At 42.4% G+C, this 26,840-nt stretch overlaps 1 protein-coding gene across 1 annotated transcript in view; it reads right to left on the bottom strand.

The window, feature by feature from the left end:
- The window catches only part of LOC142260528 (claudin-16-like), a 68,944-nt gene that overhangs the window by 13,539 nt on the left and 28,565 nt on the right, over nucleotides 1-26,840 (bottom strand). The window contains exon 3 of the mRNA XM_075331977.1: nucleotides 3,640-3,804. Coding sequence (XP_075188092.1) covers nucleotides 3,640-3,804 — 165 coding nt within the window. The remainder of the gene's footprint in view (nucleotides 1-3,639; nucleotides 3,805-26,840) is intronic.

A 26,840-nucleotide genomic window follows, 5' to 3' on the forward strand; every position in this document is an offset into this window, starting at 1 on the left:
CCATCGGTGCGTAGTTCCAGGAGTACTCCTGCATCAACCACTTCTCCTGGGTACCAGGTCTCTGTTAACCCGAGTGAGGGTGTCATTTCACTTACACCTTCACACCTTTACAGTCACTACTCAACTCTCCGCTGTCACTGCATTTCTTCTCTGACTACTCTCCACAGACTGCCCCTCCCACCTGGTCAACTAATGGACTAGAGTGGCTCCATCTCTAGGCGGCCATCCATTGGTCCCACCCTAGCTGGGTACCATTGTATGTGGGATTGTTGGGGAAAACTTGGATTACCTGGGTTTTGGTGTTACCGTCACTGGGGTCCTGGGTCCCTAAGGGGTAGGCCCTGCATCCTGGAGGGGATAACAAACACCACAGATACCACATCTTATCATCCTTTTAACGACATCATATACATATAGATAATCACTTAGTGACTCCCTTAAAGAAATCACTGAAATGTCAAAACGTCTTAAAACATTATTTTATTATAACACTTAAAATCAATGACAGTATACAGTCAGCAAAATAGGGCAGTCTGTAACTATATCTGAGACTCTTGGTTGACTTTAATTCATTGGTTAAATGGACTATGTGATTGGCAGTGTATCGGCATGAGGTTATTTTGCTTTATAATTGACCTGTACTAATGTTTTCGGTGTGCCCGCACTCACCCCTCCCCTGTTAGGAGGGATTCGTACTTGTGATTCTCACTGCCCTATTTTGCTGAATGTATACTGTCATTGATTTTAAGTGTTATAATAAAATAATGTTTTAAGACGTTTTGACATTTCAGTGATTTCTTTAGGGGAGTCACTAAGTGATTATCCTAGTGGGGATGCAGTACCTTGTAGCACCCCCGTGACACTCGTTCTGACAACCAGAATAGCTATATGTCTGACGACACATGAAATAAAAGGAATCTCATCACATGATCAGTAATGGAAGGACAAGTCCAACAACACATGGGACAGCAAGGTATTTATAAAATTTTGTACTTGGGGCTGTAATTGTAGCGCCCCTGAATACATCAGAGTGCTACAGGGAACTGCATCCTGTCACCCAGGGTGCAGGGCCAACCCCCCATGTTTCCACGTTCCGAACAACGGTGTCACTAACATCCGCACTACAAATCCCAACCACACCTCACACCATGACCTGTACAGACACACCAGTGGGTTGGTCAAGTTGGAGCATGGCCGCCCACCTAGGGGTCAGGCAGACTGTTGGTAGGGGAGATGAGAGAGTTGAGAGTTGGCCCTCAAAGAATGAGGAGTTGGGAAGTTGTAGCTCCCAGGGAGGTGACAGGTTAGTTCACAGATGGTGGTCCAGGACCACAGGAGTTGGGGACCGGTATCAGGAACACTGGACAGGGGTTTGACGGGCGCAGTCTAGGAGGACTGTCGGCACCAGAAAGCACAATTACCTTAACGGTACCGAGCACGGCGGGGTACAGGACCCTAGATCAGGGAAGAGCTTCAGGCGCCTTGATAAATAACCTGTGGAGGACAGTCTCTTTATGAACTTTCCCCAACAGGTCAGAGATTGAAGGCATCAGCACAACGCGGGGGATATGGATCTCCAAAGCACACAACCCACTAAAATCCCAAGTGCCAGCCATCAAGGGCACAGCTGCCATACACACGGGTAGCAGGGCCCTGAAAGCTTCAAGCTGAGGGGCCACAATGGTCAATCAGTTTGTGCACGGAAGCAGGGCTCCGGACTTACCAAGTGACAGCGGTGGGAGCGGGACCTGGACGAGTTCCCCCCGCAGAGACTGCAGTACCTAAAGACTTTGGTTTACCATGTGTGTGAGTGTCTGCATATTCCATCTAATCCAACACCAAGACTACCGCAGTGAGTAACCTGACCCCTGCACCCTGCTTTCCCAAGGCCGAGCCACCCAATCACCAAGTCTCCTTTTCCCCACCATCCGGGGCCTTCCCTACCTGCGGAGGGACTAACACCTTGCTGCCCCCACACCATCTGCCCTGGTACTCCCTTCGGCAGCGGCGGTACTCCCCTTACCGCAACCCGAAGGTGGCATCATGAACATTCATCCCCTGTAAATACTCCCTTTACATTCGAGTGGCCGCAAGCTCCCGGGTCCGGAGACCCTCGAGCCACAGCAACCCCGGATCTGAGCAGTTCGACTGCTGCTTGGGCGGCACATAATAATATGTGGCAGAATCAAGAAATGTAGTGGAAAACCTCTTTAATATCAAACTTTAAAAAACATTTAAATTATGTCATAGTTAAAGGGAATCTCTCAGCAGGTTTTGCTACCTCCTCTGACAGAAACATAATGTAGGCAAGGAGATTCTGAATCAAACAATGTATCACATAGATTACTGGGTGTAGCCATTCTCACAAAATCAAAGAATTGAGTATTAAGCACATGTAGCTGAGCCCAGGGACATTGTGCATTGACAGTGAGGTCTTAATCACAGCAGGGGACATGTTGGTCTCCTGTGCATCTGCCAGCTAGATCTAGCAATGTAAATCTCAGGGTAATAAAACCATTAGTTTAAGTAAACAATAGATCACACACAGATGAGAGGCATAGTTGCTTTTTTGTTGTTTAACCATTACAGCATGCTGTCCTCAGCTTACATAGCAAAATCCTGCTGAAAGCTTCACTTTCAGTCACTTCTTATTACACCTTGTTTTATTACCAGACATGAAAAGGTCCGGTGCACTTTATATTCCTCGTAATAGCGGCAGAACAATCTGAGCAATTATTTTCATAATAGAAGACTCTTTACTTAATGAGAAAAATCTGAGAGGAAATGGAATTATAGCAACTAAAGACTTAATATTGGTCCGTAATTAAATGTGCATGATAATTATCATAAAGGGTTCTCCCATAGCTCCTTAGGATCTCCACTACATATAAATCCTGCTCAATACTGATGTGTTAGTTAATGAGGTGGAATGGGGGAATTGTGCTAGGGGTTGGTGAGATTTCTCTGGGAATTGATAAACATAAAAGTTTTGGGTTTGAAACAGTCAGTAATTTTTTATAAAGTGTTATAAAAGCTGTAAGGAAACTGTTAGCTCTAGAGTTGGGCAAAACAATGTGCAAGGCTCTGATCTATCGACCACATCACTACTCAGTGGCAGCTGCACCAAAGCCCTTCAAGCTTCTGCTACCTCCAGGAATATTGGGCACCTTTTCTAATTAATAAGGCCCAAGGTGCGATGCATGCAGTGTATTTGAACTGTAATCAGGCTGTCAATAATAAAAGTTTAAACCTTGTGTGTGTCAGAATTATACCAGGCAGATCAATTAGGAACTATTAAACATTCTACAATTTTGTTCTCGTATGGTCAGAGCTTCTGGCATTAATGCAATGCTCACATGCTGGGCAGTAAAATTGATAGGACAACCATACCAATCCAGTATAGTATTCTGCACAGGTCTAATTCTATTTAATTGAACCAGTGCATAATATCTTGCTAGTTAGGTATATTTGCCAACCACATCCAATGTGCAGTACAAAATGCCAAAATGCAACGGTACTTGCCAGTATTGCTTTAATAATAGATTTTTAATGAGAAATTCTCTGCTCCAGCAACATACACGAATCTGATACACTGATATTGTGATTTCCATTATTATGTTCTAATTATCCCATCTTTACCTCCAATAATGAGGGTAATTCCAGCCACATAGCAGATTTTTAACTTGATGTGTGATTCATCTGTAAGGAATTTGACACAGTCGAGCCCCAGGAGAAGGAAAATGAAGCCAAACCCTGCCAGAATATCTGCTGTTATCATAAGACCACGTGTTGCAACTAATTTCACTGGAACAAAAAGAAAAATATGATAAAGTTCAGCTGAAATCCTATAGTAAAGGTTTACTCAGAATCAAATATTATTCCAGGTAAGACAATTACAAAATATATTGAATAGGTCTTGTCGGTGACGATGATTTTTGTTCCTAAAAAATTCATTTGTCACAATCTACGCTTCCCTGTTGATATATTACACTTTAGAAAATTACAGTAAATTTGAAGTGTGATCAGAGTGACGCTTAGAGGACTAGGCTGGATCTGAGCCAAAGGTGCTGGATGTAAGAAAAAGATAACAGTTTATAGCTTGTAATTTTGGAGTTTCAATGCTTTATGGAATTATATAAGCAGCTCCAAGGCTCATATAAAGCTTTTAACACAGCACTGGCAATGGTAAAAAAAGAAAACAAGGTCAAGGGATCAGCAGATGAAACAGTTAGACACATCAATCATATGGAAAGACAAGTTTTAAGCTCTAAAATATAATCTTCAGGTTGTTTGTGGTCTTGTAAAATGACCAATGAACAAATTCCCCAATAAGTAACAATATATGTTATACTAGCTGTAGTACCCGGCGTTACCTGGAATAGTAACTAAGTGACTCTCTGTCTCTCTCCCTCTCTCCAACTCTCTCCTTCTCTCACCCTCCCTCTCTCAGACTCTCTGTCTGTCTGTCTCCCTCTCTGACTGTCTGTCTCCCTCTCTGACTGTCTGTCTCCCTATCTGTCTGTCTCCCTCTGTCTGTCTTTCTCCTTCTCTGTCTGACTCTCTCTCTATCTGTGTGTGTCTCTGTATCTGTGTGCCTTTGTCTCTATGTGTCTATCTCTGTGTGTCTGTGTGGCTCTGTCTCTGTGTGTCTCTATCTCTGTGTGTCTCTGTCTCTGTGTGTGTCTCTGTGTGTCTCTATCTCTGTGTGTCTCTACCTGTCTGTGTGTGTCTGTGTGTGTTTGAGTGTCTGTGTGTGTGTCTGTGTGTGTGTGTGTGTCTGTGTGTGTCTGTCTCTGTGTGTCTGTTTCTGTGTGTTTCTCTGTCTCTGTGTGTCTCTGTCTGTGTGTGTTTCCATGTGTATGTCTCTGTCTGTCTGTCTCTTTCCCTGTCTGATTCTGTCTGTCTCTGACTGTCTATCTTTCTATCTCTCTGTCTTTTTGTCTCTGTCTGTCTCTATCTCTCTGTCTCTTTTACTGTCTGTCTCGTTCCCTGTCTGCATCTTCCCTGTCTGTCTCTTTCCCTGTCTGTCTCTTTCCCTGTTTGTCTGTCTCTCTGTCTCTTTCCCTGTCTGTCTCTGACTGTCTCTGTCTGTCTTTCTCTGTCTATCTGAATCTTTCCCTGTCTGTCTATTTCCCTGTATTTCCGTGTCTGTCTGCCTCCATCTGTGTCTGTTTGTCTCTTTTTGTCTGTCTCTTTGTATGTCTCATTCCCTGTCTGTATGTCTCTGCCTGTCTGTATCTTTCCTTGTCTGTTTCCTTCCCTGTCAGTCTCTTTCCCTGTCTTTCTGTCTCTGTCTGTCTATTTCCCTCTCTGTCTCTGTCTATCTGTGTCTGTTTGACTCTGTCTGACTCTTCATCTCTCTGTGTCTGTCTGTCTCTGTCTGTGTCTTTCCTTGTCTGTCTCTTTCCCTGTCCGTCTCTTTCCTTGTCCGTTGCTTCTCAGTCTGTCTCTGTCTGTCTCTTTCCCTATCTGCATCTGTCTGTCTGTCTCTTTGTCTGTCTATATTTCCCTGTCTTTCTCTTTCCCTTTCTGCCTCTTTTCCTGTCTTCCTCAGTCTCTGTCTGTCTCTTTCCCTTTCTGTCTCTTTCCCTGTCTGTCTTTTTCCCTGTTTGTTTGTTTGTTTGTCTTTGTCTGTCTATTACTCTGTCTGTATGTCTGTATCTGTCTCTGTTCCTGTCTGTCTTTCTGTCGCTTTCCCTGTCTATCTGTCTGTGTCTGTTTGTCTCTGTCTGTCTCTTTCCCTGTCTGTCTATGTCTGTCTGTTTGTCTCTGTCCAAATGTTTGTCTCATTGTGTGTCTGTCTGTCTCTGTCTGTGTCTTTCCATGTCTGTCTCTTTCCCTGTCTGTATCTTTCCTTGTCTGTTTCCTTCCCTGTCTGTCTCTTTCCCTGTCTTTCTGTCTCTGTTTGTCTGTTTGTCTCTGTCTATTTCCCTCTCTGTCTCTGTCTGTCTGTGTCTGTTTGACTCTGTCTGACTCTTCATCTCTCTGTGTCTGTCTGTCTCTGTCTGTGTCTTTCCTTGTCTGTCTCTTTCCCTGTCTGTCTCTTTCCTTGTCTGTTTCTTCCCTGTCTGACTCTGTCTCTTTCCCTGTCTGTCTCTGTCTGTCTGTTTGTCTCTGTCTGAATCTTTGTCTCTTTGAGTCTGTCTGTCTCTGTCTTTCCTTGTCTGTCTCTTTACCTGTCTCTTTCCCTGTCTGTCTCTTTCCCTGTCTGTCTCTTTCCCTGTCTGCCTCTTTCCCTTTCTGCCTCTTGTCCTGTCTGCCTCTTTCCCTGTCTGTCTCTTTCCCTGTCTGTCTCTGTCTGTGTCTGTTTGTCTCTGTCTGAATCTTTGTCTCTTTGAGTCTGTCTTTCCCTGTCTGCCTCTTTCCCTGTATGTCGGTTGTCTCTTTTTCTGTCTGCCTCTTTCTGTCTTTTTGTCTATTTCCCTGTCTGTCTGTCTCTGTCTGTCTCTTTCCCTGTCTGCCTCTGTCTGTCTCTTTCCCTGTATGTCTCTGTCTATCTGTTTGGGCCTAAATCTGTCTGTGCCTGCCTGTCTGTGTCTGTCAGTCTGTCTCTTTCTCTCTGTCTCTCCACTGACATCCTATTACCTCACACATAAGCTTCTTGTTCTGTGAATGTCCTTTGTTCCTATAGCAACCAATCACAGCTCCTGTTAATGACCTGTAACTCCCAGCTCCATTGACTTTACAGTAAACAGGTTTTTGGCAAATAACTGTAAAACGCGGGGTTAAAATTCCCCTAAGGCCCCCTTCACACGCACGTGCCTCCGGTACATGCTAGGTCCATTCCCGCATGTACCGGAGACACGGGCACACGTATAGCCATTAAAATCAATGGGTATATGTGCATGCACGTGTTCAGCCATTGGCCCGTGCCTCCATGTGGAGCAGACATGAAAAACGGCACGTAAGACACGCACGTGTTTTTCATGGACGTGTGAAGGGGGCCTTAAAGTTACCAAGTTAGCAGCTGCTGCGAGACCCGGTGGCTGTCAGCGCTACCTAAAAGGTTACTAGAGATCACAGCCACCAAGTTTCCCAGCAGCCGTGAGGACTGGAAACCTTAAAGGAGCATTAAAAAAGAGACTTTAAGGTTTCTGGAGTTCTGAGCTACTGAGACACCTGGAGGCTGTGAACTCTAAAAATCCTCTGAACATGTCGGCTGATCCGATCTCCAATCCACCAGCTCCTGTTACCCCCTTACTCTGACAGTGTTATCTAAAGTGCTGTTCCCCAATGCCATTGGTGGCCCTGTGGTGCAATTGGGTTTGCATGGCAGCGTGGGATGATATGCCAACCCATTAGAAGAGTGTCAGCATTCACAGTAACATAACATTTGTCCTTTTCAGAGCGATGCTGAGGCATCGCTCTGATCAGGAGAAACAATCAGAGTGTGGAGCCATAAGTTTTCCTAGGAAGACTGGTAGAATCATTGAAAAATGTAAAAAAACAAAGTTTTAAAAAATATGAAAAAACACCAAAAAGCTAAAAAAGTTCAAATCACCCCCTTTTGCCCCATTGAAAATAAAACAACTATGATTAAAAAATACTCATATTTCTTATACCGAGTTCAGAAATGTCCAACCAATCAACATATAAAATAATTTAATCTGATCAGTAAATGGTGTAGCGAGAAAAAAATTACAAACGCCAAAATTAGTTTTTGTCACCGCAACATTGCATTAAAATGTCAAAACATCACATCTACGCCAAAATTTTATAAGTAAAAACATCCACTCCACTCAAAATGCAAAACATAAGCCTGCAATGAGCCCCAGATCCCGAAAATGTTGTTAACCTGCAGATTAACCCCATATCTGCAGAATAATAGCATTCTTCCAAGTAATAGGTTCCCTTTAAATGCCAACTCACCACATAAAAAAACAAGAACTTGCACAGTTCCATTGACAAAAAAAATGAAAAGGTTACGTGACTCAAAATACGGTAGCAAAACAAACATTTTTTACATAGTTTGATTTCATTTTTACAATACAATTAACACAATAACAAGATTACACACCAATATTAATGCTTGAATTGCAATTTTTTTCTACAAGTATCCCATATAATATATGTCTATATGAATGATTTCTTTCAAAACCACAAAAATAAGTCGTCATACATATGTAGAAGGAAAAATTAAACAGTTTTGACTCTTAGAAAAAGGGGGAAAATTTAAATAAAAAACAAATGTAAGCTGTATCCTTAAGAGTTGTATCTACTTAGGAGGCAATAGAGCATTTGGGCTACTGCCATCACTACATCCCCTATTCATACACCATACATAGAGGTCTCTTCCGTGAATAGAAATACACAGGAAAGCTTGGTTTCTCTTTTCATATCAACAGGTGATACAATATGAAAATGAATGTAAATGAATGTTTCTATAGGAACCTTAGTAATAATGGATGAGTGACAAGTTTATATTTCTATTTTCAATCACACATCAAGAAATTACACTTTACAGTAACACTTAATTATATTACCATAAAATAATTTTGTTGTAGTTTTCCATAATATTTGATTATGACAAGTTTAATGGATCTTGCAGGGCTGACGAGCGCTATACAAAGAAGGAGCTGTAGATAAGAAATAAATTATTTAAAAAAATTATACATCCTGTCATTTATAATTTGTGTTCATAATATGGGGTACATGGTTTTTGGTACACTTTCAATCCAGTGGGGGCAGGGGGTTGGAGCAACTCCTATAGACATACTTAAACATTCAACAAATTTACCAAAGTCTTTATATGATATTTTTATAAATCTGTTGCTAACAATGCCATCTTTGCCTCCAGCAAAACTGACAAACCTTTCTGTGCATGATAAACTCTCCCAAATGACTGTAACAGATTAAATGAGCACCCGAGGTAAAACTGGTATGCTGTGCTATGACTGGTAGACTTAAAGAGGTTTTCTAGTACTAATGTGACTCCCTTTCTTTTATCCTAACTCTTCCTAACAAACACCTTCCTAATATACTTCTGCTATCTACTCTCCTCCTTCCTGTAAGCTTATCTCTCACATCTCATAAATACCTTTTATTGTTGGTGTAGCTTTGATCCTTCCAGCCACAGACCATAATCGTACCAATTGAGCAGAGCACGTCATTGGTGGGGACCAAGAGCAGAGTGAAGTGTGATCTGGGCATATGTACCAAGACTGCTATCACTCACAGAGCGTAAGCCCTGTCCCCACCAGTTATATGCTCTGCTCAGTTGGTCCAATTCCGGTCCATAGCCAGAAGGATCAAAACTACAACAACAATAAAGGAAATTACAAACCTGTTAGAAAGCAGGAGCAGAGTAGATAGCAAAAGTATACTAGACAAATGTTAGAAATAGAGATGAGTGGACCTGTTGAAGTTCGGTTCGCCAGGTTCAGCTGGACTTTAGATAAAGTTCTGTTTTGAACCTGAACCCAAATGGAAGGTACTAATTAGGCAGTTCGGGTCTCTGGCCTCATACATCTAGCCATAAACAGAACACTTCCAAGGGCAGGTGGGCAGGATTTTTCAATTTTTATTTTTGTTTGTGCCCATTACATCCGATCATGCTATTGCTACCCCCAGTGCAAGCTGTTAAAACACTGCAAGTGGCTCAGACTGGGTTGAGCACCGAGCGGTCCCAAGAACAGCGATGCTCGTGTGAGTGGTTTGCATATGTAAGGCACCCAAACTCTGATCACAAACTTTGTCTTTTTTGTAAAGTCTGTGTTTGGTACTGACACCAAACCTCAGTTTCGCTCATTTCTAGTTAGGAAGAGCTAGAATTAAAGAAAGGGGGTGGCATTAGTAGTGGAAAACGTCTTTAAGGAAGAGATGCATGACTAAGGATTCACAGAACAATAGCTAAATTAGGAATATCAAAAAACAAAAACAGCACTGTGCATTGGTCTGCCTAGTCAGTGCATGCCGTAAAGACCTCAACCATCCAATCCTACTCATAAATATACAAACACAAAAATGGCGGCAGTCTCTAAAAGACAATATATCTGGTGTCTTTGTTCACCCACATTACAAAATTTCACCAATAGCCAGAGCTTTTCCCAATAAAAATACAGCAGTTCATAGACTTGATGTTTTTTTGTTTTTTTGTTTTTTTTTTTAAAAGAAGGTGTCAGAAGAGAAGGCCATTGACAAACATTTCTGGCAGCGGCTTATCCCCCATGAAAACAAAAGTATCGGTTGATGAAATTTTATGAAATTTGATGAAACTAATCCATCTGGCCAACCGGGTGACGTCAGCTTGTAAGCTGGGCCCAACAAATTTAGTAGGTATAGTTAATTTTTATCCAATGTATATAGTGCCTGAATGTGTAATTGCCATTTTAATTTTGATTGCATAAATCAATATTACCAAATAAGATATATTATAAAGTTGCTTATTTTATCAGACAAATCTGCTTCTTTCTCCCTCAGGACTGATCATTAATTTTCAAAGGTAAAATCTGTATTCAGTGAGAGAAGAATATTACATTACTGAGTTGAGGATCACACTTGCTGCTGATAAGATTCTATATTTCCCATATTATCAACCACAGATCAAGGTTGAAAAAAGTAACCAGGTCATTAATATTAAAATAAAATGTTAATTGAATTCAGATTAAAAAATGGAATAAAAAAAGATGCAATACAATACTGCAATAAGGTGCTTCAAGGATGGTAATACACAATGCACAAGGGGACACGGATGACCAAATGACCAAAACTCAGAAACTCAATAAACAAATAGTTATGAAAATTATCATGCAAGTAATGCTAAAATTATTTAATAACCAGTGAAAATATCATGCTTTAAGGATCAATCACTAATAGCATTAAATGTATGTATAGATATTAAGGTGACCACATGATAATCCAGTAATGATGGAAATAAATGCCCAATGGCCAAAGGACTAATACATGCAGCTCAAATAAACAACTGATAAGAACAGGTCATATATCTCATAATTGGTTGGTCCTGGTACCTGGTCTGTGTCCCCTCACCTTGACACGTGTTTTGCCCAAAAGCATCCTCAGTGTTTTCACCCCCTGAGGGGACTTTTTGGCGAAACAATTTTCAATTTTTTTGTGTTTTCTGGCATGAAATAATTTTTTATTTTGTGAGATCAGACTTTTATGGACGTAATGATACCACCTATGTTAATTTTTAATTTATTTTTATTTCTTTATATTTAACCCCTTCACCCCCGGCCACTAAAACACCCTAATGACCGGGCCATTTTTTGCAATTCTGACCAGTGTCACTTTGACAGGTTATAACTCTGGAACGCTTCAACGGATCCTGGCGATTCTGAGATTGTTTTTTCGTGACATATTGTACTTCATGTCAGTGGTAAATTTAAACCTATAATTTTTGCGTTTATTTCTGAAAATGTAGGAAATTTTGCAAAAATTTTGAAAATTTCGCAATTTTCAAACTTTGAAAATTTATGCCCATAAATCTGAGAGATATGTCACACATAATAGTTACTAAATAAACTTTCCCACTTGTCTACTTTACATCAGCGCAATTTTCGAAACAAATTTTTTTTCGTTAGGAAGTTAGAAGGGGTCAAAGGTCATCAGCGATTTCTCATTTTTCCAACAAAATTTAGAAAATATTTTTTTTTAGGGACCACATCACATTTGAAGTGACTTTGAGAGACCTAGGTGACAGAAAATACCCAAAAGTGACCACATTCTAAAAACTGCATCCCTCACTCTGCTCAAAACCACATCCAAGAAGTTTATTAACCCTTTAGGTGCTTCACAGGAACCAAAGCAATGTGGAAGGAAAAAATTAAAATTTTACTTTTTAACACAAAAATGTTACTTTAGCCATAAAATTTTCATTTTCACAAGGGAGAAAAGAGAAAGTGCACCCTACAATTTATTGTGCATTTTCTTCTGAGTACGCTGATACCTCATATGTGGTAAAAATTAATTGTTTGGGCGCACAGCGGAGCTCGGAAGGGAAGGAGCGCCATTTGAATTTTTGAACGCAAAATTAGCTGCACTCATTAGCGGACGCCATGTCGGGTTTGAAGACCCCCTGAGGTGCCTAAACAATGGATCTCCCCCACAAGTGACCCCATTTTGGAAACTAGAACCCTCAAATATTTTTTCTAGATGTTTGGTGAGCACTTTGAACATCTGGGGGCTTCACAGAAGTTTAGAACGTTGAGCCGTGAAAAGAAAAATTTTTTTTTTTACCACAAAACGGTTGCTTCAACTAGGTAGCTTTTTTTCCACAAGGGTATCAGGAAAAAATGCACCAGAAAATGTATTGTGCATTTTCTCCTGAGTACGCAGATACCTCATATGTGGTGGAAATCAAATGTTTGGACACACGGCAGTGCTCGGAAGGCAAGGAGCGCCATTTGAATTTTTGAGTGCAAAATTAGCTGCACTCATTAGCGGACGCCATGTCGGGTTTGAAGACCCCCTGAGGTGCCTAAACAATGGAGCTCCCCCACAAGTGAACCCATTTTGGAAACTAGAACCCTCAAATAATTTTTCTAGATGTTTGGTGAGCACTTTGAACACCTGGGGGCTTCACAGAAGTTTAGAACGTTGAGCCGTGAAAAGAAAAAAATTTTTTTTTACCACAAAACGGTTGCTTCAACTAGGTAGCTTTTTTTTCCACAAGGGTATCAGGAAAAAATGCACCATAAAATGTATTGTGCATTTTCTCCTGAGTACGCATATACCTCATATGTGGTGGAAATCAAATGTTTGGACACACGGCAGTGCTCTGAGGTCAAGGAGCGCCATTTGAATTTTTGAGTGCAAAATTAGCTGCACTCATTAGCGGACGCCATGTCGGGTTTGAAGACCCCCTGAGGTGCCTAAACAATGGAGCTCCCCCACAAATGACCCCATTTTGGAAACTAGAGCCCTCAAATATTTTTTCTACATGTTTAGTGAGCACTTTGAACACCTGGGGGCTTCACAGAAGTTTATAACGTTGAGCTATGAAAAGAAAAAAAAAATTTTTACCACAAAACTGTTGCTTCAACTAGGTAGCTTTTTTTTCACAAGGGTATCAGAAAAAATTCACCATAAAATTTATAGTGCATTTTTTCCTGAGTACGCAGATACCTCATATGTGGTGGAAAGTAATTGTTTGGGCGCATGGCGGGGCTCAGAAGAGAAGGAGCGCCATTTGACAGCAAAATTGGTTGGAATCATTAGCGGACGCCATGTCACGTTTTGGAGACCCCCTATGTTGCCTAAACAGTGGAGCTTCCCCACAAGTGACCCCATTTTGGAAACTAGACCCCTCAAGGAGTTTATCTAGATGTTTAGCAAGCCCCAAGGGGCTCCACAGAAGTTGATAATGTTGAGCCATGAATACAATTTTTTTTTTCACCACAAAACTGTCACTTGAACCAGGTAGCTTTTTTTTCCACAAGGGTATCTGGAAAAAATGCACCATAAAACGTATTGTGCAATTTCTTCTGATTACGCAGATACCTCATATGTGGTGGAAAGTAATTGTTTGGGCGCATGGCGGGGCTCAGAAAAGAAGGAGCGCCATTTGACAGCAAAATTGGGTGGAATCATTAGCGGACGCCATGTCACGTTTGGAGGCCCCCTATGGTGCCTAAACAGTGGAGCTCCCCCACAAATTACCCCATTTCGGAACTAGACCCCTCAAGGAATTTATCTAGATGTTTGGTGAGCCCCTTATACCCCCAGGGGCTCCACAGAAGTTGATAACGTTGAACCGTGAAAATTATTATTTTTTTTTAACCACAAAATTTTTGTATCAACCAGGTAGCTTTTTTTTTTTACAACGGTACCAGGAAAAAATGTACCATAAAACATATTGTGCAATTTTTCCTGAGTACGCAGATACCTCATATGTGGTGGAAATAAATTGTTTGGGCAAATGGCGGGGCTCAGAAGAGAAGGAGCGCCATTTGACTTTTCAAACGCACAGACACAGTGCACTGATCGGCTGCTGCAGGACGCACGGTCGGATGAGATACAAAAAGCATTGGGGATACGGAAAAAAAAAAGGTCACGCCAAAAATTGAGCAGGGATGCCGATCCGTTATGTGCATGCCTGATCAGCGCTCGGCGGGACGCACGGACGGATGCGATACAAAAAGCGTCGTGAATACGGAAAAAAGTCACACGAAAAATTGAGCAGGGATGCCGATCCGTTATGTGCATCCCTGATCAGCGCTTGGCGGGACGCACGGACGGATGCGATACAAAAAGCGTTGCCAATACGGAAAAAAGTCACGCCAAAAACTGACCACGGATGCAGATCCGTTATCTGCATCCCTGATCAGCGCTTGGCGGGACGCACGGACGGACGAAGTGTAAAAATGGACAGGATACAAGAAAAAAAAAAAAAGTTATACTCACAGTACCAAGAGGACTGACCAGAAGAGCTGCAGAGGAACAAGAAGGCAGTGAGATAGACAGCTTTACACCAGCAGCAGGCAGGACGTTGGACAGATCAGCAGAAGGACCCAGCGATGGAGGCAGATGTGATCGGGCCAGTGAAGACCTCGGACAACCCGTGAAGGCAGGTAAGAGGACATCGGGGGGTGCAGGGGGGGATGGGGAGAGGATGGGGAGAGGGGGGAGCAGATGGGGGGGGCAGAGGGGGCGGAGAAGCAAAGGCAGAAGGAAGGAACCTTGGAAGCAGAATAGAGTTGACAGAGGAGGCAGGCAGATCGCGTGGGGAGCAGATCGGGATGCCGGGGGGCAGATCGGGGCGTAGGGGGGCAGATTGGGGGGGGCACGGGCAGGGGCCTTCACGGGAGCGCGCAGGGGCCTTCACGGGAGCGCGCAGGGGCCTTCACGGGAGCGCACAGGGAGCGGAATACTTACCATTAAAGCAGCAGCGGCGGTGACATCAGAGGCGGCGGTGGCAGCAGCAGCGGTGGCGTGGTACCAAAAGTACCAGCCACTCCACGCTGCAGACATGTTGGGGGAGGGTCCCCAGACCAGGACAGGCCTGGGGAGGGCGGCCACCCGCAGATCAGACCGCCCCACTGCACACTGATTGGAGCGATTGCGCGTCATAGCATGATCGCTCCAATCAGTGCTGCAGGGGCTGGGGGCGACATGTTAGAGATCTGGCTATGATCTGCTGTAGCTGCTACAATAGATCATAGAAGGATCTCACAGTATCGCACTAATTCAGGCATTATTTTTGCCGAAATTAGTGCGAACGATGTGGTTGGCGGTTCAGATTTGAACAGCCAATCACATCGATCGCCTATGGGGGGTGGCGATGCCACCCCCCCTGGGGTCAGGTAAAGGTCCCCTGCTGTAAGAAACAGCAGGGGACATCATTTGAAAGCCGTTGCTATGGCCACGGCAATCAAATGAAGTTTAGGCAGTAAAATTACGTCCCTGGTCGTTAAGTCACGTTAAAATAGGACGTAATTTTACTGCCCGCGGTCGTGAAGGGGTTAAACTGCAAGAAAGGTGTTGATTTCAATTTTGAACTTTTTGTTTTAAATTATAGTTTAAAAATATAGTTTTATAAACATTTTCTTTTACTTTGTTTTTCAGTCCTTGTAGGTGACTTGAAACTGTCATAATTGGATCGCTTGCTGTATATGATACAGTAACATAGCATTTTGATATATTGTGAAAATGATCGTTGCCTATGAACCCCAGCCTACAGCTGGACTTCACCATGATTACAAGCCTTAAAGGAATATTCCCATCTCCAAGATCCTATACAATATGTTGTAGGTGTAATAATAATAATAATGATAATAGCAAATACATCCAAAAAGAAATTGCATCAAATTTAAGGACACAGTGGACAATCATTTTAAATAACCAGGCCCCCTGAGGAAGATCAATTTCGAAACGTGCGTTGAGGTTGAACGCACCCTGACATCAGCGCTAAACACCTGTTATTATCATGGGTTAGTCCGGATGATAGTGGTTATAGTTGTCAATGTTAAACTTTAACTAGTCACACTATATGGGAAATGAATGGTAGGATGCTACTTTAGCACCACCTAGTGACTGGGTATAGATACTGTGATTAATCTGTTTTGATCTTGACAATTTCACCACCAATATTTTTGAATCAAATATATGGATTTTAGCTCTTTATGTTGTGTGTTTTAGCTCAGGTGCCAGGGTGCTGTTCCAATATTAGGGCTTATTTTGGTGTCCTCACAATTATTCTTATATTTCTTAGTGATATATGAGGCTATTGAATTGTTTACATTGTAACCCCACATAGGATAATATTTAAAAAAAAATGTATTGTATTATTGTATTGTCTGTGCAATTTTCTAAATAAAAGTGATTGTTATTTATAGACAGGACTTGGAATATTATTCATATATATTGTTAGTGGTAAGATATTCTGGTCTTTTAAACTCCTGAATTGAAGTTTTGGTTCTCCTCATTAATCAATGTCTCTTACCTCTTGTGCACGCATAGCAGCTTAAGTATACATGGTTACAATTATGAGCAACTAATTAGGTATCAATATACAAGTGGACGTAACCATGAATACATACGCTGCAATGCCCTGCACATGACGTAAGTGCCATAGCTAATCAGGAGAACTATACTACATTTCTAATTGAAGGTATTAGCTAATATTATTATTATTATTATTATTACTACTATGCCTACTGCATATTGGGATTAGACCTTGGAGATGGGAATAACCCTTTATATGCTGCAGTTAGACACTGACCGGTATTTAAGGGGTTAAACAGAAGCTATGAGATCTAGCCCTTGAGTACTCAACATACTACAGTCCTTGACAAAAGTTCTGTCACTTAAGGCCCAGTCACACACAACGACTTACCAGTGATCCCGAAAACAGTCAGACCTTATCAACGATGCAGGAACAATACAGGTCGCAGTAGCGACCTGTATAACGATCTCAGCAGTCACTGTGACCCTGTCACACAGTGTCAAACACAGCGATGTGTCCTGCCCAGCAAGACATCGCCTTTGAAGAAAATGGCCTGGACCATTCTGCAACGACTAGAAATCTCACAGCAGGGGCCTGATCACTGGTAGGTGTCACACATAACGAGATCGCTAACGGGATCGCTACTGCGTCACAGAAACCGTGACTCAGCAGCGATCTCTCTAGCGATCTTGTTATGTGTGACGGTACCTTTATCCATGTTATGTAAATAAAAGCTTATAATCTGACTTTAAATTTATCCATTGGTTTCATAAATTACTCTTTTAAAAGCTGAAACCCTCCCAAATCTGTTTTAAGCTATGAAAATAAAGTTGCTGCAAAGCTGAAATATTGATAAATTAATGAACACAGAAAGGTCAAATTTTGGTAAGACAAAAGGTTTGTCACCTTGTCATACAATGCACCCAATCCTAGTTTACATCCTCAACTGTGCTCACTAAATGATCGGTTAATTAGTGGGTGTGTATAAAAACAAACCCAGCACCCCAGACCTTCAGTTGAACTGCAACTTGACCTCTGATAACATGCCAAAAATCCACCCTGCGACCAAAGCCTTAATTATCAAGAGGCTGAAGACCAGATCCACTGCAGAGGTGGATGATGCCTTTAAGGTGTCTCAGCGTCGAGTACAAAGAATTAAAAAAAGATTTGAAGAGACTGGAGATGTTTTTGACAAGCCCAGGTCCAGCAGACCCCGCAAGACAACTGCTAAGGAGGAATGTTTGTTGGTTAGAAAATCCAAAGCCAGCCCCTCTTCCACTGCAACAGAGCTCCAAAAGGCCTGTTCACCTCAAGTCCCTGTGTCAACTAGAACAGTTTGTAGGATTCTGTCTCGAAATGGCCTCCATGGCTGAATCAGTGCCCAGAAGTCAGCACTAAACAAAAGGCAATTAAAAAACCGTGTGGCATTTGCCAAGTCCCACAGCCTGAAAAACAAATGGATGCTGGAAAAGTGGCAGAAGGTGGATTTTCCTGATAAATCTTCAGTTGAACTACACCACAGCAAATACTGCAGGAGACCTACTAGAGCCCGTATGGATCCAGAAAACAGTTAATTTTGGTGGTGGAAAGATCATGGCCTGGGGTTACATTCAGTATGGGGGTGTGCAAAACATTTGCAAGGTGGAAGGCAATATCAATAGCCTAAAATATCAAGAAGTATTAGCTACCTCTTACATTCCCAATCATAAAAGGAGTCAAATCCTGCAGCAGGATGGTGCTCCATCTCATACATCCATCTCTACAACAAAGTTCCTCCTGGCAAAGAAGATCATGGTGCTCAAGGACTGGCCAGCCCAGTCACAAGACAGTAACATCATTGAGCATAATTGGGGTAGGATGAAAGAGGTAGCTTGGAAGACAAAGTCAAAGAATCTAGATGAACTCTTGGAGGCGTGTAAGACTGCATTCTTTACTATTCCTGATGACTTCATCAATAAATTGTATGAATCATTGTTCAACTGCATGGATGCAGTCCTTCAAGCTAATGGAAGTCACACAAAATATTAAATATGGCTCCAATAGCACCACAACTTCATTCACCAATGTTAAGCAACATATCTTTGTATTAGAAGTCAATTATTTGTTTGAATTTCACATTACGTTCTGTGTTTACATAACATGGATAAGCGACAGAACTTTTGTCAGGGACTGTAGTACCAGTATGTTCTTTTTCTGTATATTAGGATGTTTCATGATTATTCATTATGCAATAATGTTTTATTGGTCATACTCTAAATAGAAAATAAAAATACTTTTCTGATAGTAAGACATGAAAAATGTATGTAAAAGTATATTTATGTAACAGTTATACAGACTGTATGTGAATGTGGTATACCTGTACAGTAGGAAAACCTCATCATAAATACATTAATAATATACATTATCCAGAAGCCTGTCCAACCACAAAGCAATTTTCACTTTGGTGAAGAACATCCCTGAATTCTCTGAAGAACACTCATTTGTTGGGTTAATTCATTGATCTGTCAGTCAGTGGACCTGGCATTCAGTGAAATTACATGCCAGATGTAAATACAATTTGAAGTCACCTCTGATTATGATAGAGTGGTTTTGTAATTGAGAACCTTAATACAGTCAAATCCATTACAGCGGATTGATTTGAGGAGCCGCAGTTTGTGGGGATGTAAATTAGATTGTACAAGATCTTCAATTTCAATTTAAAACTGATTTTGGTGTGCAATTAACAATTGTTTATACCCGGTCTGTTTGGAGAAGTGACTTACATATATATCAAGTGTGATAGGTTTAAAGATAGGTGTGTAATCTAGTGTATACAGTTTTTTAAGAAAATCTAAATAATTGCATATAGTTATAGGGGTTGTCCAACCTTTTGATAAATATCTGTGGTCACTTGTGCACACACTTTCAAGATTGCCCATACTGGCTAGCTGGGCCCCATACTCAGGTTTTTTTCCTGCACTTGGTTCTGTTCTGCATTAAGGGTGGAGTTCATTATTGCAATTGCGCCTGTATTTTGTTTTGTTTAGTTTTTGATGTTTTATGCCTTTATTTGTTTGCACCATATTCATCTTTCCTATTACACCTTTTAAAAGTATATTTTAAATATGTCCTGTCACGGGGTCCTTCTCCCATATCACACAATGAACAGAGTGAGAGATGGGTGAACAATTCAAAGATCTTTTATTCCATGAAATCCAGAAGGTTCATAAAATAATCCACCACACAGAGGGTAAAATAGTCCAGGAACATGGATACAGTCTAGTAAGCGAAAAATGTCCAGGTCTGTCTGGGGAGCCTCAGGTACTCCCACAGAGGATAAATCTTCTTGCTTCTCTCTTCTCCTTCTCAGACACACTGAAAAATCCCTCAGGTAAGCAGAGCGTTTCAGTGGATTCCAGGACCCCCTCCCCCACACCTAGGGACAGAAGCACTGCATGGGGTAATTAATCTGCAGACAGGACAAATAATACATAGAATGGACAGAGCACCATACCTAAAATACGAACTTACACAAAATGATACACAACCCACAATATAACACCATCACAACCTCTCCCTCCTTCTTAAAAAGTTAGTGCGCCATGAGGTCTACACAGACCTCTGGCCACCTTACTTAAATTCATGTTGTTCAGCTGTTGATAGTCCTTTGTACAGCAGTAACATTGTAAGGACAAGCTTCCCTTTGTGTCCTCCTTCACTCAAACTGTGTTTCCTGTACCCACAAATTGGCATTGTAGATCACCCACATCATTTCCTAGGAGAATATCTGCAGGCAGGCCACTCATCACCCCAACCATGATTGCTTGACCCCAAATCTAAAGTCCAGATCTACAGTTACCTTTGAAATATTCCTCCTTTGTCCTCCAGCCAATTCAATAACAATCCCTGATCCATTATGTATCGCCTCTGGCCAAACCACTCGGGGATCAGCTATTATGAGAACTGCCCCAGAGTCACAAAATCCAATAGCTTCCTGCCTATCCAGCATGACCTCCTGTAAGTGCTTACTTTGATGGTAAGAGGAACTTGGGGCTATAACTCACACCCCATAAACCCCTAGTGGCCAACCATGAGTGTCTGAGTCATTAGGCAAGTCAACTTGAAGAGGTGAGATCTCTTCCCCATTGTATTTGGCTGTAGAGAATGAACAGGTCAATTTGGTGAAAGGTCATTCCTCAATCGATCAGCAGGGCAAGTGTCTTGCAAATGCCCAGGCTGCCCACATCAATAACATATGCGCTGCGTCGTATTCCTTCCATTGTGCATTCTGGAGAAGGCAGTAGGAGAACCTGGTGACAAAGGCCGGAGCCGATACACTCCAACAGGGGCATCTATGGTGCAGGGGTCAGTGGTACACTCCAGTAGATGTGGTTGTACCTCTTCCTCAGGCATAATGGAATGCACAAAATGCACTTGACAAGGTGAAGGTGCATGGGGGTCCCTCCGTGTCCTTGCGGGACAACTGGATTGCAGGTGCCCTGGTTTCCCACACCCATAGCATCTCCTTTCAGTGATTCCCACAGGGCATGGTCAGAACTGTTGGGGCCCAGGATTGTGAGCCGTGGTTGTCACTGGCCTGCAGCTGCGTGAAGGGGCAGATATAACTGGAGAGGCCGGGGAGCAGGAGCAGGCTGTGACTTATTGTCCAGAAGCCTCCTCCATTGCGGTTGGATAGTAAGAGCCTTATCAGCCATCACTGCAGCTCTATCCAAGGTGTGCGGCGTGCGCGCTCTAACCTATTCCTGTATTTCTGAAGGGCACTTGTAAATAAATTGTTCTATAAGAAATACCTGTATGACATCTTTCACAGTGAAGGCATTTTCCGCTTCCAGTCATCTCCGACATACCTTGGACATCTTATGGGCATACATCCTAAACGATTCCCCCATGGTGCATGGGAGGTCTCGGAACTGTGTCCTATGTGAGTCTGGGGTGATAGCATGGTATTCCAGGATAGTCCGCTTTACAATGTTGTAATCCTGGTTCTGCTGTGAGTCAATGGTGCGATAAGTTTCTGCCAGGCTTCTGTTCAGGAGTCCCATTAACAAATGCATCCAGCCAGGGTGAGGCACCTCCTTCATAGCACACCTCTGCTCAAAGTCCTTGAAGAACCTTTCCACATCTTCGGAAGCCTCATCAAATGGCTTGCAGTCTGTCCATGTAATCCGTACAGGCTACCGGAACGCTGGGTTTACACTCCAACTCATATGACTCCCTCTGCCGGACTCCATTGCTTCTTGTCTCCTCTGTGATCAGTGATCAGCCTCCTCCTTATACTCCTGAGATACACCTGGGTCCACAACTGCCATCTCTTCTTCAAACCACACTAACCACTAGCTTTTTGGGGTAAGGATCACCATCTCCAGTGCTTGTCCGTTAGACATCTGGGAGGAGGTGGTCTGCCTCGCACCCACCAGTGGATAAATTAAGGCCTCTTTAGTCAGTCCCTGGCATTTCAGGCTCAGATCTCTGGCTCTCTCCTGTAGACTGGATACGGTCCAGTTTCTGTTATCACTTTGTAGGTGGATCTCCATTGAGCTGTGCTACGTTGATCCCATCGCTACCACAATACATACAGAAAAAAAAGACAAAAACAACCCACAGCCCTCACCATCAGCGTATTAAGCCACTGTTTCTCAGCTCCTGCACAGCCACCAGGAAAATCTAGCAAATTTGGTTCTAGTTGCAGTAGTAAAGAAATACTTTTCTTGCAGAGCACTTGTCAGCATGTAAATATGCTGGAATAAAAAAATTTGCTCCAAGCCTCAATTGTAGTCTCTTCATGACAGAGCTGCAAGGAACACATATTGGTTTGCTTGAACATCGCTGGCACTTTAGTGAGGACGGCTGCCGCTGGACTCTGAGGAATGCCTACTCTGATGACTGCTGTAACCATTCATACAACCATTGCTCTGATGCTTCGATAATCCACCATTTAAAATATGATGGATTATGCAATATGCAACTGGAGTGGTTAACAAATCCATAAACTGGGATCTGCACACTGGTACTGTAGTTCCTGGACTATTTTACCCTCTGTGTGGTGGATTATTTTATGGACCTTCTAGATTGCATGGAATAAAGGACCTGTGGATTGTTCACCCATCTCTCACTCTGTTGATTGTGTGATATGGGAGAAGGACCCCGTGTCAGTTCACCTGTTTTTTTTTATGTTTTGCATTGTGGAAAGAGTTTAGGTTTTCCAGATGTTTTCAGTTTATAATTTGCCACTTTTCCAAAAAAATCGCAAAATGTGTGAAAATTTTACTAATACTTCCCTGCAGTAACTTTATGTGTGCTAGAAATGTTGGTGCAATTTTTTGCGAGATTTTGCAAAATGCAAACCTTTTTGCTCTAAAAAAGATTGAAGGCAAAAATTAACAACTATTTTTACTTCACATAAAATTCATCAACTGCATAAAGAATTTGACACAAAAATGTCAATAAATATCACAAGACAAAGAAAAAAAGTGACTAAAAGAGGAGGTAATATGCACTATTTGCAGTTCAAAATGTCAAAGGTTGGGGGCACGACCCAAAACAATTGTCAAGACGTAGAGAAAAAAAAAATTGAACTCTTGTGGTGAGTTCTCCTGTCTGCTGGGTTATGCCCCTTTTCTTCTTGGTCCCAATGCTGATGGTTCCTATTGCCTTTATTTTTCCTTTGCATGCTTGATCATCTTCAGGTATTTTATATCGTCCCATTTTAGTTTGCCCTATCACAGTCTGGGTTGAGATATATATATATATATATATATATATATATATATATATAGTAAAGATCAAAAGTTTGGACACACCTTCTCATTCAAAGAGTTTTCTTTATTTTCAGGACTCTGAAAATTGTAGCTTCACATTGAAGACATCAAAACTATGAATTAACACATGTTGAATGAAATACCTAACAAAAAAGTGTGAAACAACTGAAAATATGTCTTAGGCCCCATTCACACGTCTGTGAAAATCACGCACGTGTTTCATGGACATGTCAAAGGTGCGTTTTCCCCTCCGTGTGCCATGTTTATGGCACTACGTGTGTTCTCCGTATGTTATCCATGATAACACACGGAGAACAAGAACTTTCAACTCACCTGTCCCTGGCGTTGCTGTCCGTGGTGCTGAACTTCGGTCTCCAGCCCTGCAGACTCCCCGCTGCTGCCGCTTCCGCCGCAGTGAAGTGAATATTAAATGAGCATAATGAGCAGCAGTCGGCAGCAAGTGACAGCAGCAGCAGAGACAGGAGGGCAGGAGAAGGTAAGTAAAGTTTTGTTATTTTTTTCTCTGACACAAGTGTTTTTCTGGCGTGTGTCACACGGGACCGCATCCACACTACATCCGTGTGGTGCGGGTGCGGGCCTTGTGACACCTGTGCTGCCAGAGAAAAACGAACATGCATCCGTGTGGAGCACACGGGCTCACGTCTGCTCCACACGGAGGCACAGGCCAATGGCTGCACACGTGCGTGCACATAAACCCATTGATTTTAATGGGTTTACGTGTGCCCATGTTTCCGGTACATGCGGGCACAGACCTAGCCCGTACCAGAGACACGTGCGTGTGAAGGGGGCCTTATATTATAGGTTCTTCAAAGTAGCCACCCTTTGCTTTGATTACTGCTTTGCATACTCTTGGCATTCTCTTGATGAGCTTCAAAAGGTAGTCATTGGAAATGGTCTTCCAACAGTCTTGAAGGAGTTCCCAGAGATGCTTAGCACTTGTTGTCCCTTTTGCCTTCATTCTGTGGTCCAGCTCACCCCAAACCATCTCAATTGGGTTCAGGTCTGGTGACTGTGGAGGCCAGTTCATCTGGCGTAGCACCCCATCACTCTCCTTCTTAGTCAAATAGCCCTTAAACAGCCTGGAGGTGTTTTTGAGGACATTGTACTGTTGAAAAATAAATGATGGTACAACTAAACGCAAACCGGATGGAATAGCATGTCGCTGCAAGATGCTGTGGTAGCCATGCTGGTTCAGTATGCCTTCAATTTTGAATAAATCCCCAACAGTGTCACCAGAAAAGCACCCCCACACCATCACACCTCCTCCTCCATGCTTCACGGTGGGAACCAGGCATGTAGAGTCCATCCGTTCACCTTTTCTGCATCGCACAGACACGGTGGTTGGATTCAAAGATCTCAAATTTGGACTCATCAGACCAAAGCACAGATTTCCACTGGTCTAATGTCCATTCCCTGTTTTCTTTAGCCCAAACAAGTCTCTTCTGCTTGTTGTCTGTCCTTAGCAGTGGTTTCCTAGCAGCTATTTTACCATGAAGGCCTGCTGCACAAAGTCTCCTCTTAACAGTTGTTCTAGAGATGTGTCTGCTGCTAGAACTCTGTGTGGCATTGACCTGGTCTCTAATCTGAGCTGCTGTTATCCTGCGATTTCTGAGACTGGTGACTCGGATAAACTTATCCTCCGCAGCAGAGGTGACTCTTGGTCTTCCTTTCCTGGGGCGGTCCTCATGTGAGCCAGTTTCTTTGTAGCGTTTGATGGTTTTTGCCACTGCACTTGGGGACACTTTCAAAGTTTTCCCAATCTTTTGGACTGACTGACCTTCATTTCTTAAAGTAATGATGGCCACTCATTTTTGTTTACTTAGCTGCTTTTTTCTTGCCATAATACAAATTTTAATAGTCTATTCAGTAGGGCTATCAGCTGTGTAGACACCAGACTTCTGCACAACACAACTGATGGTCCCAACCCCATTTATAAGGCAAGAAATCCCCCTTATTAAACCTGACAGGACACACCTGTGAAGTGAAAACCATTTCCGGTGACTACCTCTTGAAGCTGATCAAGTGAATGCTAAGAGTGCAAAGCAGTAATCAAAGCAAAAGGTGGCTACTTTAAAGAACCTACAATAAAAGACATATTTTCAGTTGTTTCAGTCATGAAAATAAAGAAAACTCTTTGAATGAGAAGGTGTGTCCAAACTTTGGTCTGCATATATATATCTAGTACAGACCAAAAGTTTGGACACACGTTCTCATCTCTAGAACAGCTATTAAGAGGAGACTTTGTGCAGCAGGCCTTCATGGTAAAATAGCTGCTAGGAAACCACTGCTAAGGACAGACAACAAGCAGAAGAGACTTATTTGGGCTAAAGAACACAAGGAATGGACATTAGACCAGTGGAAACCTGTGCTTTGGTCTGATGAGTCCAAATTTGAGATCTTTGGATCCAGCCACCGTGTCTTTGTGTGACGCAGAAAAGGTGAACGGGTGGACTCTACATGCCTGGTTCCCACCGTGAAGCATGGAGGAGGAGGTGTGATGGTGTGGGGGTGCTTTGCTAGTGACACTGTTGGGGATTTATTGAAAGTTGAAGGCATACTAAACCAGCATGGCTACCACAGCATCTTGCAGCGGCATGCTATTCCATCCGGTTTGCGTTTAGTTGGACCATAATTTTTTTTTTTCAACAGGACAATGACCCCAAACACACCTCCAGGCTGTGTAAGGGCTATTTGACTAAGAAGGAGAGTGATGGGGTGCTACACCAAATGACCTGGACTCCACAGTCACCAGACCTGAACCCAATCGAGATGGTTTGGAGTGAGATGGACCGCAGAGTGAAGGCAAAAGGACCACAAGTTCTAAGCATCTCTGGGAACTCATTCAAGACTGTTGGAAAACCATTTCCAGTGACTACCTCTTGAAGCTCAGCAAGAGAATGCCAAGAGTGTGCAAAGCAGTAATCAAAGCAAAAGGTGGCTACTTTGAAGAACATAGAATGTAAGACATATTTTCAGTTGTTTCACACTTTTTTGTTAAGTATTTCATTCCAGATGTGTTAATTCATAGTTTTGATGCCTTCAATGGGAATCTACAATTTTCATAGTCATGAAAATAATGAAAACTCTTTAAATGAGAAGGTGTGTCCAAACTTTTGGTCTGTACTGTACCTCTGCCAAGTAAGCGCTCAGTGATCAAACAGGAAAGAACTGGAGCTTACAAGGGCTGTTCGTATAAAACATCAAAAAAGCTTTATTATATAAATTTATTTTTAAAAATTGGGTTTCAAACATTACAAAATTGTATATGGTGCTAATAATGGACAAGGTGAAATACCACATATAAGTGGGGGAGCAAAGGTGACAAACACCTCAAATGGGGAGATAATTTTAGCAGGGACAAAGGATCATGAATAGTCATAGATGGCTGGCTAACAAATATGGCGCCTCTGTCCTGACAAGGTATGTAAAGACGTATAGCCAAATCGGCATAAAACCATTGGGCAGGGTAGAGGCACCAAAGACCAGACTAGTCATATGAAGAAGATCCAATAACAATCCTATAACTTACACATAGTCAAGAGGGTGATCACCAGAGCGTCCCACACCAGTGAGAGGAGCCTTCCTACGCGCGTTTCGCACGGATTACATCTGCTGGCTTCATCAGGGAAGGTGTACGGCAATTGCCGTTCAAGGACCTT

The sequence above is a fragment of the Anomaloglossus baeobatrachus genome, unplaced genomic scaffold, assembly GCF_048569485.1.
Source record: "Anomaloglossus baeobatrachus isolate aAnoBae1 unplaced genomic scaffold, aAnoBae1.hap1 Scaffold_121, whole genome shotgun sequence".
Taxonomy (NCBI): Eukaryota; Metazoa; Chordata; class Amphibia; order Anura; family Aromobatidae; genus Anomaloglossus; species Anomaloglossus baeobatrachus.